Source organism: Phacochoerus africanus, chromosome 15, assembly GCF_016906955.1.
Source record: "Phacochoerus africanus isolate WHEZ1 chromosome 15, ROS_Pafr_v1, whole genome shotgun sequence".
NCBI lineage: Eukaryota > Metazoa > Chordata > Mammalia > Artiodactyla > Suidae > Phacochoerus > Phacochoerus africanus.
Window position 1 is genome coordinate 135,683,695 of NC_062558.1, and position 15,547 is coordinate 135,699,241.

At 49.2% G+C, this 15,547-nt stretch overlaps 1 protein-coding gene across 1 annotated transcript in view; it reads right to left on the bottom strand.

Moving 5' to 3' along the window:
* ADAM12 (ADAM metallopeptidase domain 12) overlaps nt 1–15,547 on the bottom strand; it is a 377,142-nt gene that overhangs the window by 44,825 nt on the left and 316,770 nt on the right. Inside the window, exons 15-17 of the mRNA XM_047762575.1 lie at nt 4,013–4,121; nt 3,705–3,903; nt 1,357–1,434 (exon numbers count right to left, since the gene is read on the bottom strand). Of these exons, the coding sequence (XP_047618531.1) occupies nt 1,357–1,434; nt 3,705–3,903; nt 4,013–4,121 (386 nt within the window). The remainder of the gene's footprint in view (nt 1–1,356; nt 1,435–3,704; nt 3,904–4,012; nt 4,122–15,547) is intronic.

Consider the following 15,547-nt stretch of genomic DNA (forward strand, 5'->3'; position numbering starts at 1 on the left):
ATCAGGAAGCCTGTGATACGGGAGAAAGTGTGTTTCTATGAAGCAAAAACCAAACAGAATTTATGCCGGGGTCACACAGCCTGTGCCAAGTCTGAGCGTCTTGCCTGTTTCCTCAGCAATGCTGCCGCAGACCTACCAGCCCCTAGGACTCGGGCCCTGTCCCGCCCACGCTGGTCTGCATGGTCCCTGCTGCAGATCACAGGCAAGTGCCCTTTTTGCAGCTTGTGGCAGAGGTCACAGCCCTACTGCCCCCCTGGAGGCGCTGCTGGTGAGCCTGGCCTCACTGGGGAAGGACTGAGTAAGCAGTTACTGGTGACCAAGTCATGGCAGCCGCTCTGCCTACCCAGAAAAGATGGGCCATTCCTGTCCAACACATGGACGGGATGCCAGGGATGCTGGGCTGCGAGGAGCCCAGGCTCCTTGACCCAGCATTGCCACTAACTGGTCATGCAGTCTTGTCCCCTCCCCCCACTTGGACCTGGGCTTCGTCAGCAAATAATTAGGCTGCACGAGGTCATTTCTTCCAGAAAGAAATCTATGATCCAATAAAGACACAAAAAGATTCCATTCTTATATTGACAGTCGGCTACGCACACCGTCAACAAACCCATCCGAGGTGACACTGCCGTCCTTTCTGCTTAGAGCACAGCAGTAATTTTATGAAAACCTCCATAATTCTCTGTTAGCATCATTGGCGACCGCCTGCAAGTTTCAAAAATAGAATCTGGAGCACAATGTCTGCAGAAAAGGTTTCAGAAAAATGAACCACTGGCATAGCTAATCAAGATTAATATGATTCTATTGGAAATAATTAAGCCCGTCAGGAAAAATAAATTAGGTTTTAAACAATTAGAATCCCCATTCCCCCGCCCTTCCCCCCAATTCTCTGAAAGAAAATAGCAGCTTTCTTTAGTTGAAGCCCATTGTATGTGGTTTTAAGAACACGTGGCTAGTGTGTTCTGTCTTCTTTGTTTCAATTCCTTTTTGGAAATATCTCAGTTCAGACACATACTGAATCTTGGTTGTCAGAGGGAACGTTCTGTTTGAAATGTTAATGAGAACCTCTTCATGAAGAAAGAGGTATTAAAATTACTTTGAAGATGACAAGGTTTTTTTTTTTTTTTTAAAAACCATATGGTTAATTTAAAAGATAATTACTGCTCCATCTGATTTTCTTTGTTAAATAAAAATCCCACTTCTTATACCATGGAAAGGTCAAAGAAGGCGAACGCCTTCCGAAGAAAACGTTGAAGAGACACCGACTGCGATATTTTCACCAAGTGATGGGCTGCCAAGGACCGTTTGGGCGAGGCACCTGGTAGGGGCTGGCTCTACCAAGGCCGTTCGCCTGCTTACCCCTCTGCCGTGGCACCGCATCGAACACTCGTCAACTCCAAAGACACTGACATTCTGACAGCGACGGTTGAGGCAGATCTGGGGGCGGGAGGAAACAGCAAATATCTTAGCAGGTCTAACACCGCGAGCACACGCATCTACCTGTGCATTTAAGAGGAGAACGTGGGAGGCGGCTGGGGCACGGCCGGTTACGAATCTGCCTGCGGTGGCTCAGGTGGCTGCGGAGGTGTGGGTTCGATCCCCGGCCTGGCGCCGTGAGGTAAGGATCCAGTGTGGCCGCAGCTGTGGTGTTGGTCACAGCCCCAGCCTGGATTCCATCCCTGGCCTGGGAACTTCCATATGCTGCGGGTGTGGCTGAGAAAGAAGAGAAATCAAAGGAAAGCTCAGGGACGACCATCTTCGCGGAGGCCGTGTGGGCGTGGCCTAATGATGCACTCTTCCTTGGACCCGGATGTGGATTCCGCCAGCTGCCTTCAAACCCAGCCCAGGTCCGGGCTCAGATCCCTGCGGACACTCTGGGCGTCTATCTTCACAGCACGGCACATGGTGTCAGTCGGTTCTGAACTTATGGCAACTGATGTTCTGACATCAGTTCTTTAGAGCTTGCAATGAAATCAACATAGTGCAGTATTTCTCCCCACCCCCACCCCCACCCCCACCCCGGCTCATTAAAAGATCCAGGAGAGAACAAAATGGACCAGCCCTTCTCCTGGGCCTATACAGACACAAAGACTCCAAGAATCCAGGGTCCGAGAATCGTGTAAGGGAGATGTAAATTATGGGAACCTTTCCAAAATGCTGACAAGTATTATCACGGATGACACAAACCATCCACAAAAATGCTCAGCCGAGGAAAACAGACTGTTCCTTGTATCAATCCAGCCTCTGCAGAGGTAGTAATTTGCTCACTGATACTGGGCTGGCTGAAAGAGTTTAGTCTCGTTTCAAAGGTGCATGACATACTCCAGATTCAAGGGATTAAGCCCTTTATCTCCCATAGAGATGTGACACGTGAGTCAAGGCAAAGGAAGAAAAGTCTAATTCGTAGATTACAGAGGCAGTGTTAATCAGGTAGGACCTTCCTACAGGACATTCACCATTTGACCCCAGCAGCTCGTCTAAGGCAAGATGAACGCCCTCTGAAAAAAGGGCTGGCGGGGATCTTGGCCAACGGGACTGTCCCATTCTAGCTGATGGAAGAAACCATCTGTGATTGCAGTGAATACAGGACCCCAGTTAGAATCACGGCATAGAGGTGCTGCCCGCCCCCAGCCTATGGACGAGGCTCAAGACGGCTCTCAAAGAACCCAGGTTCTGTAGGCAAGAGCGCAGAGCACATGCACTCTCGCACATGAAGGCAAGAGCGCACGGGTAAGTGGCGTCCTTGGGACTTCGGCGTTCAGATCCACCCAGCCTTGGCTGTTGAGACCACAGGCTGAGGGACGTCATTCCAATGTCAAGGCTTGAGTATGAGCTAATGCGTGTGGTTAAGGAGACACCCAGAATGTCTCACATGTTCCACGTATCACCTTAGTTCCTTTAGGATAAAGCGCTTGTGGCTCAGGGCAGGTGGGGGTGGGAGTGGCAGGAGCTGCCCTGGGAACTGTGCTTTAGGAGCTGAATCTGCAGCTCTCCTTTCTCCTCTGTGACCTCCGTGTGAGTGAGTGATTTCCTAGTCATTCTGAAAATGGGGTCTAAAAAAAGCATGGGGGGGGGTGTTGACTCATTTTCCTTCCTCCAGCATTTTATTAACTCGCTGTCATTCAGTCTGATGAGAAAGTCTGGTGGGAAAAATCGACATGGCAGAATGTAAACAATTTCAAGTTTTTCCTTTTTTTTTTTTTTCCCATTCTGGACTTTGTTTCTAATCCCCTAGATATCCCAGTTTGCCCTTCCCCCTGGTCTCCAGAAGAACCTTGTTTGGCTAAACCTTATCCTCTCGCTCCCTTCATGGGGTCTCTGAAACTACATCTTACTTCCCATTCTGTCCAGGTGAGAACAAGTCTCCTCTGGGCCAAAAACCAAGGCCACTTTTCCAAAAACAATACAGTATGCTGCTGCGCTTCCTTCCAAAGTAATTTCCTGGCTGGAAACCCTCATGACGCCCAGTGTAGAAATGACTTATTAACACTAAAGGGCTGAGAAAACACGCTTGATTTCCCCAACTCTCCATCTCCATGGTCAGATCGTGATCTAGGATTTATTGACTTCTTGCTTCTGGGTGCAAGGAACTGGATTCCCGAGGCAAAGTTCTGAGAAGTGGATTTAGGGAACCAACTCTGTAACTCGTTCCCAAACAGGACGCTTCTCTGTGGGCCTGCCTCCAGAAGGGAGCTTTGGGGTCTTACTTTTCCAACTGCACACTTTGTGCCGGCAAGCACAAGCCCTGGGTCCGGCATGTCATCGCCCAGATACACGTGTGTCCCACGGCACAGAATCCGACCTCCTTCCTGCAGTGGGATATTGGTCTCTATGGAAACAGCATTGGTACCAATGACTGGCCGGCTGGCACCTCCTTGACACTGGATTTTTCCACATTTAGCATCTCTGGAAAGGCAAGAACAGACAGTCCTCAAAGAGGGAAGGTTTGGGAGCTGCCCTAAGTGATGTGGCAAGTTCAAAGCCGCGGTGTGGTCGGCACGGAGACCTCCCCTACCTCATCTCGCACTTGGCAAAGGAACTCTTGGAGTCTTTGCCGCAGTTGCCGTAAGGGTCACCTGCAGAGTTGACTCTCTCGAAGCAGATCCCAGGGGCGGGTTTAGCACCTGAAACAGAAGCAAAGCCACACTGTCACCTCCTGCAAGTGTTTGGAAGAGTTCTCTTTAGGGGCTGGCAGGCTGAGGGGCGGCGCATTCCGGGTCCAGAGAGCTGCACCTGGCCTTGGTGGATGCCTGCTCCAAGCCAGCCTGGGGAGCCCGGCGGCCCCTCCCGGCTCAGTTCACAGCAGAGCACCCATCTGGTCACTCCCTCTCCGGTGGGCTGCTCTCAGGGCCCCGGCACATGTAGCCTCTCAGGAGCTGAGGCCAGGCTCTGGGACCAGACCTGACCCAACATAGGGCGAGGCGGCTGGCTGGCTGGGGGGAAGGGGGAGGAGGAGGCTGCTTCCTTTAACGAGAACTCCCACACGATGCTGGTGAGAGGGGGCAGGCTCCAAGGAATCAGGGTGACTAACGGGAGGAGGCGATGAGAGGGAAAGAGGGACTGAGAAAGAGCCACAGAGTGGGAGGGAGGGAGGAGGCGGGGGGGCATGGGCGACCCAGGGACTTTGCTCAGCATTTTCAGTCCCGCTGAGCCCCCATCAGAGCGGGCGCTGGCTTTGGTGAGTGCCCATGTCTGCAAGGCAGATGCTGCTCTCAGAGGCCATGGAGCCACATGCCAGGGGTCATTTTCCTCCCCCGGAAGCGAGGGACGTGGGAGCCAGAGAGCTCAGGAAATGGCCATTTTCAGGACATCTTCCAGCCAGAAAAGGAGAGAACATGTAACTGGGGTCTGTGCTGCCAAGGCTTTGGGGGACCATGGGTCCTACGCACAGTGACATCTGGTGAAGACCATGCAAGAAATTCAGGAAAAGGTTCCACGTTCTTCAGGATAAGCTGTGCCCTGTGCTGTGACCCGGGCCTGCCTTCCCTCCCACAGCGGCGTCCTGACTGGCGTTTCCCCTCACATCTGCCAGGATGCCCACCTCCCTGAGCCCAGCTCTGCGGGGGCTCCGTTCGCCTTCCAAGGTGACAATGTCAGGATGAGCCACGCTCCCCTCCTCCCAGGGGACAGAAGGTGTTCTTGTTACTAAAAAGTCTTGCTTCCACCCGATTTCTCATCAGACATGATCAGCATCTCATTAAAAAACAACAAAACAAAACAAAACAAAACAAAAAAAACACCTAACTGACAGACAGACAAATCAACCACCCAAGACCTTGGCAGCAGCTGAGAACAGTGATGGGTCTGGTTGTTAACCTCGGCACTAGGCCACTCCATCCTGGACCTTGCATTTTCCCACGCTCCGTTTTTTAAAGCCACTTTAGGAGAGGTCTCCCAACTGCTTCCTAAAAGCATGGCCCTAAACTGGACACAAGTCTCTGTCCTGGAAAAGGTGAGGTCTCTGGCTCAGCAGCGACTGTCCCCTTTATTGTGCCCAGAGGCACACGCCTGCTCCTGAGCGATTGCAGTATGGACACACCCAGCTTCTGCTCATCAGGGATCCTTTCTACTGCATTCTGCCCTCTCATTCCTTCTCATCCACCTACTGGAGCAGGGAGAGATGGGAGGGCTAAGTCTCAGTATCAAACCTGCACTTTGAACTTAATCCTGTCCCATGATACTTGGATCAAAGGTCCTGGGTCCCACTGCTCACAGTGGCCTGGAAAAACTGGTATCCAGAATTCCAACAACTCAGTGGTTGCGTGTTTGCACAGATCCTGTCTGGCTTTATTTCTCTTTCTTCCCTCCTTCCTTCCCTCCCCCCTCCCTCCCATCCATTCTTCTACCCTTCCTTTTGTCCTCCATCCACCATCCATCCATCTTCCATCCATCTTCCATCCATCTTCCATCCATCCATCCATCTTCCATCCATCTTCCATCCATCCATCCACCTTCCATCCATCCATCATCTTCCATCCATGCATCCTCCCGTCATGCTGCAGTTCGGTCACACACGTGGATTTATCTGGCACGGCCAGGCTCTAGGGGTACAATGGTGCCCAATGTGGACAAAACTTGTGCTTGCTTGAAAATCACAAGGAGGAACAGAATGCCTTCATCTGAAGCCCAGTGGTGGGCAGGGCCAGGAAGGAAAGCACAGAGTAAGAGGGTCCTGGGGGTCTGTGGTTTTAGGCAGGCTGGTCAAGGAAACCCTCTTAGAGGAAAAGCCTAGCTGAAACTTACCACCCTTGCCCTTACCAGGTAACTGTGGTCATCTGACGTCGACCATGGAGATGTAACAGCACAGCAAAGGGGAGGCTCGGTATACGAATAGCAGATAAAACCCCAAATTATGACAAGCAATCAAGCAAAGGAATACAAACAGTACCTAATGACAGGCAAGTGTGGTTTCGATGTTGTTGTTTTAGGGCCGCCCCTGCTGCACATGCAAGTTCCCAGGCCAGGGGGTCAAGTCTGCAGCTGCTGGCCTACATCACAGCTCGTGGCACTGCCAGATCTGTCACCCACTGAGTGAGGTCAGGGACTGAACCCACATCCTCATGGATACTAGTCGGGTTCTTAACCCACTGAGTCACAACAGGAACTCCCCAGGGAGGTCTTATTATCCCACTTTATGGGCCAGAAAACTAGCCCTTGGAGGTGAACTATATCACTTAAAGTCACCCAGCTGCTGAGGCCAGAGCCATCTGAGGGCGAAGTCCAGCCTGTTCCCTCCAGTGCTCCAGTGTTTATCAAGGTCCCATGCTTGTGGGGTCCCGCTCGGGCTGCAGGGCTGGAGAGCAGGCTGGCCCCTCTCTGCTGCCTAGCAGGGAAGACGGGCAGGTGTGCAGTCCCTGACTGGACCACAGGACGCCCCACAGGTGACAGGGAAAGAGCCATGACATTTGCTGCAGCCTGAGGGACACTAGATGCAGGTGAATAAGGGACACGGTGCTGTGGTCACCCACTGAAGGGCTGATGAAACGAGCCCTTCTCTCCCTATTTCAGAAGACCCGGTGAAGGACTACCTGAATGTTCCAGTGGCTGCCAAACCCCGGAACTGGGTAGGCAGAGTCCGTGCCAACCGGCCATTGGCCATGAGGCTATTCGGATGCTACAGAGATTCTGTCACTCTTACAATTATGAAGTTATTTCTCTTCTGGGAAGTGGAATCACTTAAAAAATATATATACCATGCTGCAATTCGAATGTGTTTATGGATAAATCTGTTTTCCTTAGAGGGAGCTATAAAGAGATATTTCTGAGCAGTTTCAGGCACATGAGCTAGAAAACAGCTCGGTGGGGTCGGGGAGGGATGGGCAGGAGGTTTGGGATGAAATGTAAGATTCGGTTGTGATGGTGGTTGTACAACTATAAATATAACAAAATTCAGCAAAAAGAAAAAAAAAAAGTGCCTGGATGTAGAGACCCTGGTAGGGAAGTTATTGTTTGAGATTCAAGGCCCGGCCTGGATCAGTGGGATGGAGCCATGAACCAGGAGAGACGTGAGGGATGAGGGGGGTGGTGGACTCTGGGATTTGATGGGAGGGACAGCTGCACTCGGGTTTCACTGTGTGGTAACTTAAGGAACCATGTCCCTCAACATTGCTTTCTTCTTTTTTTCTTTCTTTCTTTTTTCTTTTTTGCTTTTAAGGGTCACACCCACGGCATATGGAAGTTCCCAGGCTACAGGTCAAATCAGAGCTATAGCTGCCAGCCTACGCCACAGCCACAGCCACATGGGATCTGAGCTGCATCTGCGACCGACACCGCAGCTCACAGCAACACCGGATCCTTAACCCACTGAGCGAGGCCAGGGATTAAACCTGCAACCTCATGGATACCAGTTGGATTTGTTTCCGCTGAGCCACGATGGGAACTCCCAATTTTGCTTTATTCTTTCAGTGACTCAATGACCAAGCACTTCCTGAGTGCTTACTGTGTTCAAGACACTGTTTAGATGCTGAGATTGTTAAAAATAATAATAATAAAGAGTGAAACTTAGTCTCTGTTCTCAAAAAAAAAGAGAACAGCTCAAAGGCAGGACTGGGTGAGGGCTGGATGGGGTGCACAGAAGGGTAAGAAGAGGAGCGGGGGAAGGAGAGAAAGAGACTGGTTTCCATGGAGACTTAAAACCAAGAGGGAGCCGGATACATGAAGAAAGGGGCTGAAATGCAACAGGACGTCAAGCAAAGTCATACATACAATGGCGTTTAGACAGGTAGATAAGCATCCTGGAAGAGAAAACAAACGCTGTCTCACTGCCCAGGAATCCCAGCCCAGAACACACTGTGTCCTCCAGGCGTGCCTGGGATCTTAACACCCCACCTGCCAATGGGGCAGCCGCATGGCTCAGAAACCCAGGTGTGTGTGAGAGGCAATGGCTTGTCCCATCGCCAGAGGCGATGACGCAGCATTAGGGTTTCCTGTGCACGCCCGAATAGAGCGCCATCCCACATTTTTCTAAAGAGGAAACCCCATGGAAAAGTCGACGGCCAAACAGAATATCTGAATTTGAGTAGCATGGATGATCTCATCAAGGGTCTTAGGTCATCAATGAACTTAATGATGAGAAATACTAAAAAGCCACATGTTCACTAATTAAGAATGGCTGCTTTTTTTCATTCATCAATATCATAAAGCAATATAAGTCAGCATTTTAGATTTCTCTTTCGTCTCAAAGTTCATGGGCAACGGAAATTTGACAAAGGTGCCAGGAATATACAATCGGGAAAGGAGGATCTCTTCAAAAAAATCATGCTGGGGAGTTCCTGCTGTGGCTCAGCGGTAATGAACCTGACTAGTATCCATGAGGACTTGGGTTTGATCCCTGGTCTCACTCAGTGGGTTAAGGATCTGGTGTTGCTGTGAGCTGTGGTGTAGGTCACAGATGTGGCTCAGATCCTGCATTGCTGTGGCTGTGGTGTAGGCTGGCAGCTGTCGCTCTGATTCAACCCCTAGCCTGGGAACCTCCATATGGTCCCAGGTGTGGCCCTGAAAAGTTAAGAAAAAAAAAAATCATGCTGGAAGAAATGGATATCCACATGCGAAAGAATGAAATCGGACTCTTACCTTACACCGCACACAAAAGTTACCTCAAAACGGAGTAATGACTGCAATGGAGGGGGAGCCCTGAAACTGTGAAACTCTAAGAAGAATACGTGGGGAAGAAAGCTTGGTGACGTCGCCTTTGAGAGTGAGTTCTTGGATAAGACAACAAAAAGCACAGGCAGCAAAGGCATATGGGCTCAAGGGGGACGATACCACACGAAAAAGCTTCTGCACAGCAAAGGCAAAAACACTGACAGAATGAAAGGCAACCAGGAGGAAATATGTGCAAACCGTGTATGTGACTAAGAGTTAATATCCAGTATGTAGAGAGAACTCCTACAACTCATCAGCAAGTAACCAGATCACAAAATGGGCAGAAGAACAGCTACAATGTTTCTCTAAAGGGGACATTCAAATGGACAGCAGGCGTACGGAAGGGTCCTCAACATCACTAAACACGAGGGAGATGCAAACCCAAACAGCAGCGACCTGTCCCTCCTGTCAGTTACAGTGGCTGTTACCAAGGAAGCAAGAGATGACAGGTGTTAGTGAGGCTGTGGAGAAAGGGGAGCCCTCGGGCATCGCTGGTGGGAATATAAACAGCCATTGCAGAAGAGAGGATGGAGGTTCCTCAAAAAATGAAAAACAGAACCCTCAAATGACCATCATGTCAACATCTGGGTACACAGCCAAAGGAACAGGAGTCAGGATCACAGAGAGACATCTGGACGCTCATGTCTCCTGCAGCATCACTCCCAAAAGCCAAGCCACAGGAGCAACCAAGGTGTACACAGACGGATGAATGAAGAGAGAAAATGCAGTATGTATGTACAGTTGAAAATTACTGTACGGGACTATTCCTGAAATCCTGCCATCGGTGACAACATGGATGAACTCGGAGGTCATTACGCTTCAGTGAAATAAGGCAGATGCGGAAAGCCCAATCCTGCAAATGCTGATGGAATCTAAAACAGGGCGTAGAAGAATGGTCATTGCCAGGCGCCGGGGGGAGGGGCGAGGGGCGGCGTCAAAGGTACAAAAGTTCAGCTATGCCAAAGGCATAAACTCTGCAGCAGAGTGCCTACGGCTAACAATGCTGCACTGTGTACTTACACACTTGCCAGAAGAGTAAATCTATTTATTTATTTTTCGTCTTTTTGCCTTTTCTAGGGCTGCTCCTGCAGCATAAGGAGGTTCCCAGGCTAGGGGTCTAGTCGGAGCTGTCGACACTGGCCTACACCACAGCCACAGCAACGCGGGATCTGAACCCCGTCTGCAACCCACACCACAGCTCACGGCAATGCCGGATCCTTAATCCACTGATCAAGGGCAGGGATCGAACCCGCAACCTCATGGTTCCTAGTCGGATTCATTAACCACTGAGCCACAGCGGGAACTCCGTAAATATTTTTTTTTTTTTGAAATTAAAATGCAGTTGATTTGCAATGTTGTATCAGGTTATGCTGTATGGCAAAGTGACACAGTCATATCTATCTATACATAGATATATAAACACATTCTTTTTTTTATATTATTTTCTACCATGGTCTAACCCAGGAGACTGGATCTAGCTCCTTGTTCTATACGGCAGGATCTCACTCCCTATCTGGCCTCTCCATTCACAAGATCACCAAGGACAACTGGGTGTCAGGGAAATGCCTCAATTTCTTTACATTCTCTCTTCAGAAAAAGCACGGGCCTTTTAAAGAACACCTGTACACTCAGCTGTAAGATGTCTCTGGTCTCTTCTTGCCAAAACGAGCTGAAAGTGGAAAAGAAAAAGCACAAGACGGAGCAAAACTCCATCTCTGAGGAAAACGTACAGCCTCACGTGAATCCCTGAGACAGGGATGCAACACGTCCAGCTCGCTGGGCCGAGGGGGGGCACCAGGGAGGGGACACCTGCAGTGGCCACCCTGGCGGAGTCGGGGGGTGCCTCTGTTGGACCAGAGCAGGGAGTGAGCAGACGAGTGTGTTGGGGCTAAAGGGCCAGCAGCCCAGCCACCTGTGCACGTGACCTGGGAGGACTGGGGGAAAGTACGCTGTGATGAATAACCCATGGTCAACGCTCATGGAGAAGATCTTGCGTTTCTCCATCCTTAAGCACTAAGGGGTTCATATGTTCATCAACTTTGATTCATTTTCACCAATTCTCTGAAAATGGTGTTTCGATTACGTGGGTGTGTGGTGGGTGAGGGTGGTGAGTGACAGCTGACGGAGGTGAGAGGAGGACGGGAGAGAACCCTGTGTATGATGCTCTTCTCATCCGGGGACTAACATTTCCTACTCGAAAGCCTGGGTACCATCAGTGGCAAGCTGGGCACGCGCCTCCTCAGAGGCAGCCTCTCTTTGTGGTTGCTCCTTGTGCGGTGTGGAGTGACAGCAGAGATGTGTGGATACGCATGGCAGGAGACAGACCGCAAAGGCACACATTAAAAAGATGCCCCACATCGCTACTTATGAGAGAAATGCAAATCAAAACTAGCACGAGGCACCACCTCACACCCGTCGGAATAGTCACCATGAGCAAATCTACACATGACAAATGCTGGAGAGGGTGTGGAGAAACGAGACCCCCCCGTGCTGTTGGTGAGAATGTAAATTGGTACAACCACTACAGAAAACAGTACGGAGGGGCCTCAGAAAACATTTAGTTAATAGAGAACTACCATGTATAGAACTGCACTAATATAGATTAATATATAGAATATATATTAGTATACATTCATGTAATACGCATATATAGAACTGCATTAATATACATTAATATATAATAACACCATTTGCAGCAACAAGGCTGTCACTAGAAACAATCATACGAAGTGAAGTCAAGTCAGAAAGAGAACGACAAATACCATATGATATCACTCACATGTGCAATCTAAAACATGGCACAAAGGAACCTACCGATAGAACAGAAAGAGACGCACAGACATGGAGAACAGGCTTGTGGGTTTCCGAGGGGGAGGGGGAGGAAGTGGGATGGATGGAGAATTTGGGGTTACTAGATGTAAACTATTCATTTATTTTATTTTTTTGCTTTTTAGGGCTGCACCCACGGCAAATGGAGGTTCCCAGGCTAGGGGTCTAATCGGAGCTACAGCTGCCAGCCTACACCACAGCCACAGCAACACCAGATCCGAGCCTTGTCTGCGGCCTACACCACAGGTCGAGGCAACACCGGATCCTTAACCCACTGAGTGAGGCCAGGGATCAAACCCACAACCTCATGGTTCCTAGTCAGATTCGTTTCCGCTGTGCCATGGCAGGAACCCCTAAACTATTACCTTTGGAATGGGTAAGCAATGAGGTCCTGCTGTATAGCACAGAGAACTATATCCAGTCTTTTGGGATAGAGCAAGACAGAAGACAGGATGAGAAAAAGAATGTACACACGCATGTCATATATATATATACACATCCAACTGAGGTCTATGCCGTCCAGCAGAAACTGGCACAACGCTGTAAATCAACTATATTTTAATAAAAAAGAATGGCAGAGTAGAAGACTTCTGGTTTTTCAGTTGTTGGTTTTGTCTAACACCTCTCCGCTATCTCTCTTCTAAGAACGAAACCCTTTTTCTCATGGGAAATCCATTTTGTGTGGTTCAGGTGGGGCTAACCTTCTAGACCAAAGCCAAAGGGATGGGCAGGAGATCCAAGTCTGGCCCATCAGAGTGCTTCATGCCACAGGTCATGAGATTGGGTCAGTGACGGATGCCCGACCAAAGCCAGCATCTTCCCTGGAACCCAACAGCGGGAGCTGTTTGGATGAGGGGCCTGGGCTGCCGTGCTGCTGGATATCACTGTCTGGGTCCTTCAGCGCCCCCTCCATCACCACCTCCCTGGAGGCTGGGGACCCACCTGCTCTCATTCATCCTGTTGGGCTGTCCCCTCCCTGCATTTATCACACTTGCTTTTGCCTCTTGTGACGCCTTGAGGCTCCTGCCTCAGTAAAACCTCCTTGGACCAGGATGGTGCCTCAGGCCTGCACAGAGCAGGTGTGTTCCAAGAATGAAAGAGTGAAAACCACAGGGACAGCACATCCTGTGGCAGCTGCTCTCCCCAGAGGCAGTTGGTTGTAGTTTCTCAGAACAAGGCAGCTTGGGCAAATGAACACTGCCTCTGGGTCTGTTGTGACTGTGGGTTTTCCCTTGTTCATTTCCATCAAAAGAAGAATCTCCCTGCTGCCTTATGAGGAAAGAAGATATAAAATCACAAAAAGACAGAGATTTTACTTCCTGGAAAGAAAACCTGTCATTCCCTCCAAGTTTCGATAAAGTAAGAAATCATACAAGCCAGGAAACTAGGCAGGGGGCTCCATGCTGACCTTGGGAGAAGACACAGCTCTTGCACAGAAAGGAAGCATCGTTAAAGGAAACAGACCAGAGGCGTTCCCTTTGTGGCTCAGCAGAAATGAATCCGACTAGTATCTATGAAGATTGTGGGTTAAATCCCCGGCCTCGCTCAGGGATCCGGCATTGCCATGAGCTGTGGTGTAGGTTGCAGACTCGGCTTGGATCCTGTGTTGCTGTGGCTCTGGCGTAGGCCAGCAGCTGCAGGTCTGATTGAACCCCTAGCCTGGGAACTTTCATAGGCCACGGGCAACCCTAAAAAGCAAAAGGAAAGAAAAAAGAAAACAGACTAGAAGACACAGATGCAGAGCAGCTTCCTGAGCGCCCTGGTGGCCAGGACCTACTGATGCCAGGTGGGGCAGTGGAAGAGGGGCCAGTCAAGTATCTCACATGGCTTTCGCGTGAAAGCTGCCACCTGGCACTTGTGTTAGGGACAGAATGGTCAGTAATTTAAAAGGTGTAAATGATTTCTCTCCATGAGTAAGATGTCGTAAAGCCACAGATCTGGCTCAAAGTTGCCGCATTTAAAGATACCTGTCAGTCGCCTTGCTGTACAGTAGAAAATTGACAGAACACTGTAAACCAGCTATAATAGAAAAAAATAAAAATCATTATTAAAAAAGATATCTGTCTTCATGTCTTCATGAAGACGAGAGACTTCATGTCTGTCTCATGAAAAAATGACAATAATTTTCTTATCGCTACCAAATTACATCCATTCATAATTTCTTAATAATGGAGAACTTAGATGTTCTGCCATTATCAAAAGATGAAACTTAGCCCTTCAGAGGGAATTTTGACATAATACTTTATTCTACAATTCTGTAAGAAGTGATGGAGTTTAATTACCAGGTTTATCTTCAGGGTGCTATAACTTACATTTGCAATTGTAGTTCGCAAGTTCCAATGTCCCTGTGTCTTTGGAAAGAGAGATGATGACATCCTGTATTAAGCGCACAATTTACACGACCTGATCTACTTCTTAAACCAACCCCGTTATGCGAGGGCACTGCTCCAGGTCAATCACACTGGTCCCTCCTCCTATCACAAATTTCCCCAACCGCTGTCACTAACATCCACAGACATTTTCACCAACAGCTGAAGCCTGCTCATTCTCACATTTCTCCCTCTGTCTCTCCTCTCCAAACTGGCCTTTGCGTTCATGGGAAAATGTAGACCAAGCGAACACCCTGCATCATTTCCTTCCCATAGGATGGGACCAAAAGGACTTTCCTGCCTCCTAAACAATATGACCCCTTGACAAAAATAACCTTTCCTCCCATCTGTAGCCACTAGAGCTGTAGATGCTAAGGACACGAACAGGCGTGTGTCATCATAAAGCAAACCCATTTAAACTGGTCTTGCCGATGCACACTGAATATCTACCAGCCCACGGAGACCCTCTGGCCAGCTCCCGCTGCGTAAATCAGGTGACGCTGTTTTCTGGTGAGTGATAAAAAGAGATAAAACTAAGATATTTCAGGACTTCCTCGGGCAAACTGCTTGTGGTTCTATACACATAGTTATCGGTAAGATGAATTTCCAAAAAAATGTTGTCAGGGATGATGCTACTGGATGGGATAAACGACATTGGCAAAAGTAACTTTTCTGCCCAAGGAAACCTACCCAGCTGCATTTCAGACGGAATAAAGGTCAGGCCACACGGACAGAAAATCATTGTGGCTGTTAAGACTAAAGTGGACAGACCGCTAAATATAAGCTAGAATTTGAACTGCAGGTAACATTTCTGGGTTGGACAGCAACAGACGAAAGGCCTGAGATACAAGGTTTGTGGGCAAAAAAGTCAGGGAGAAAAAAAGCGTCAACTCTGAGCCAACAGGAACATCATCAATAACCATAATCAGGGAAACAAACGAGTGAACCAAAAATCCCAAAAGGTGTTCGAGAAGCATATTACACAGCCAGTCAGGCGCTGCAGGCATGTGTTTTGAATTTTCGATCACTGTTTGGAGAAAGATTTGGAAGCAGGATTATTTTATTGAAATATAATGCCGGATTGAGAAAAGTCCATTTCAAAAGGGAATAGTTAGCTGGAAGGAAGGGCTTCATCCGGTCAGGGTTTGGGCAGCCGGATCGGGGCAGCGAGTAACTAGCTGACTTCCTGAATGTCACGGAAGGATTCG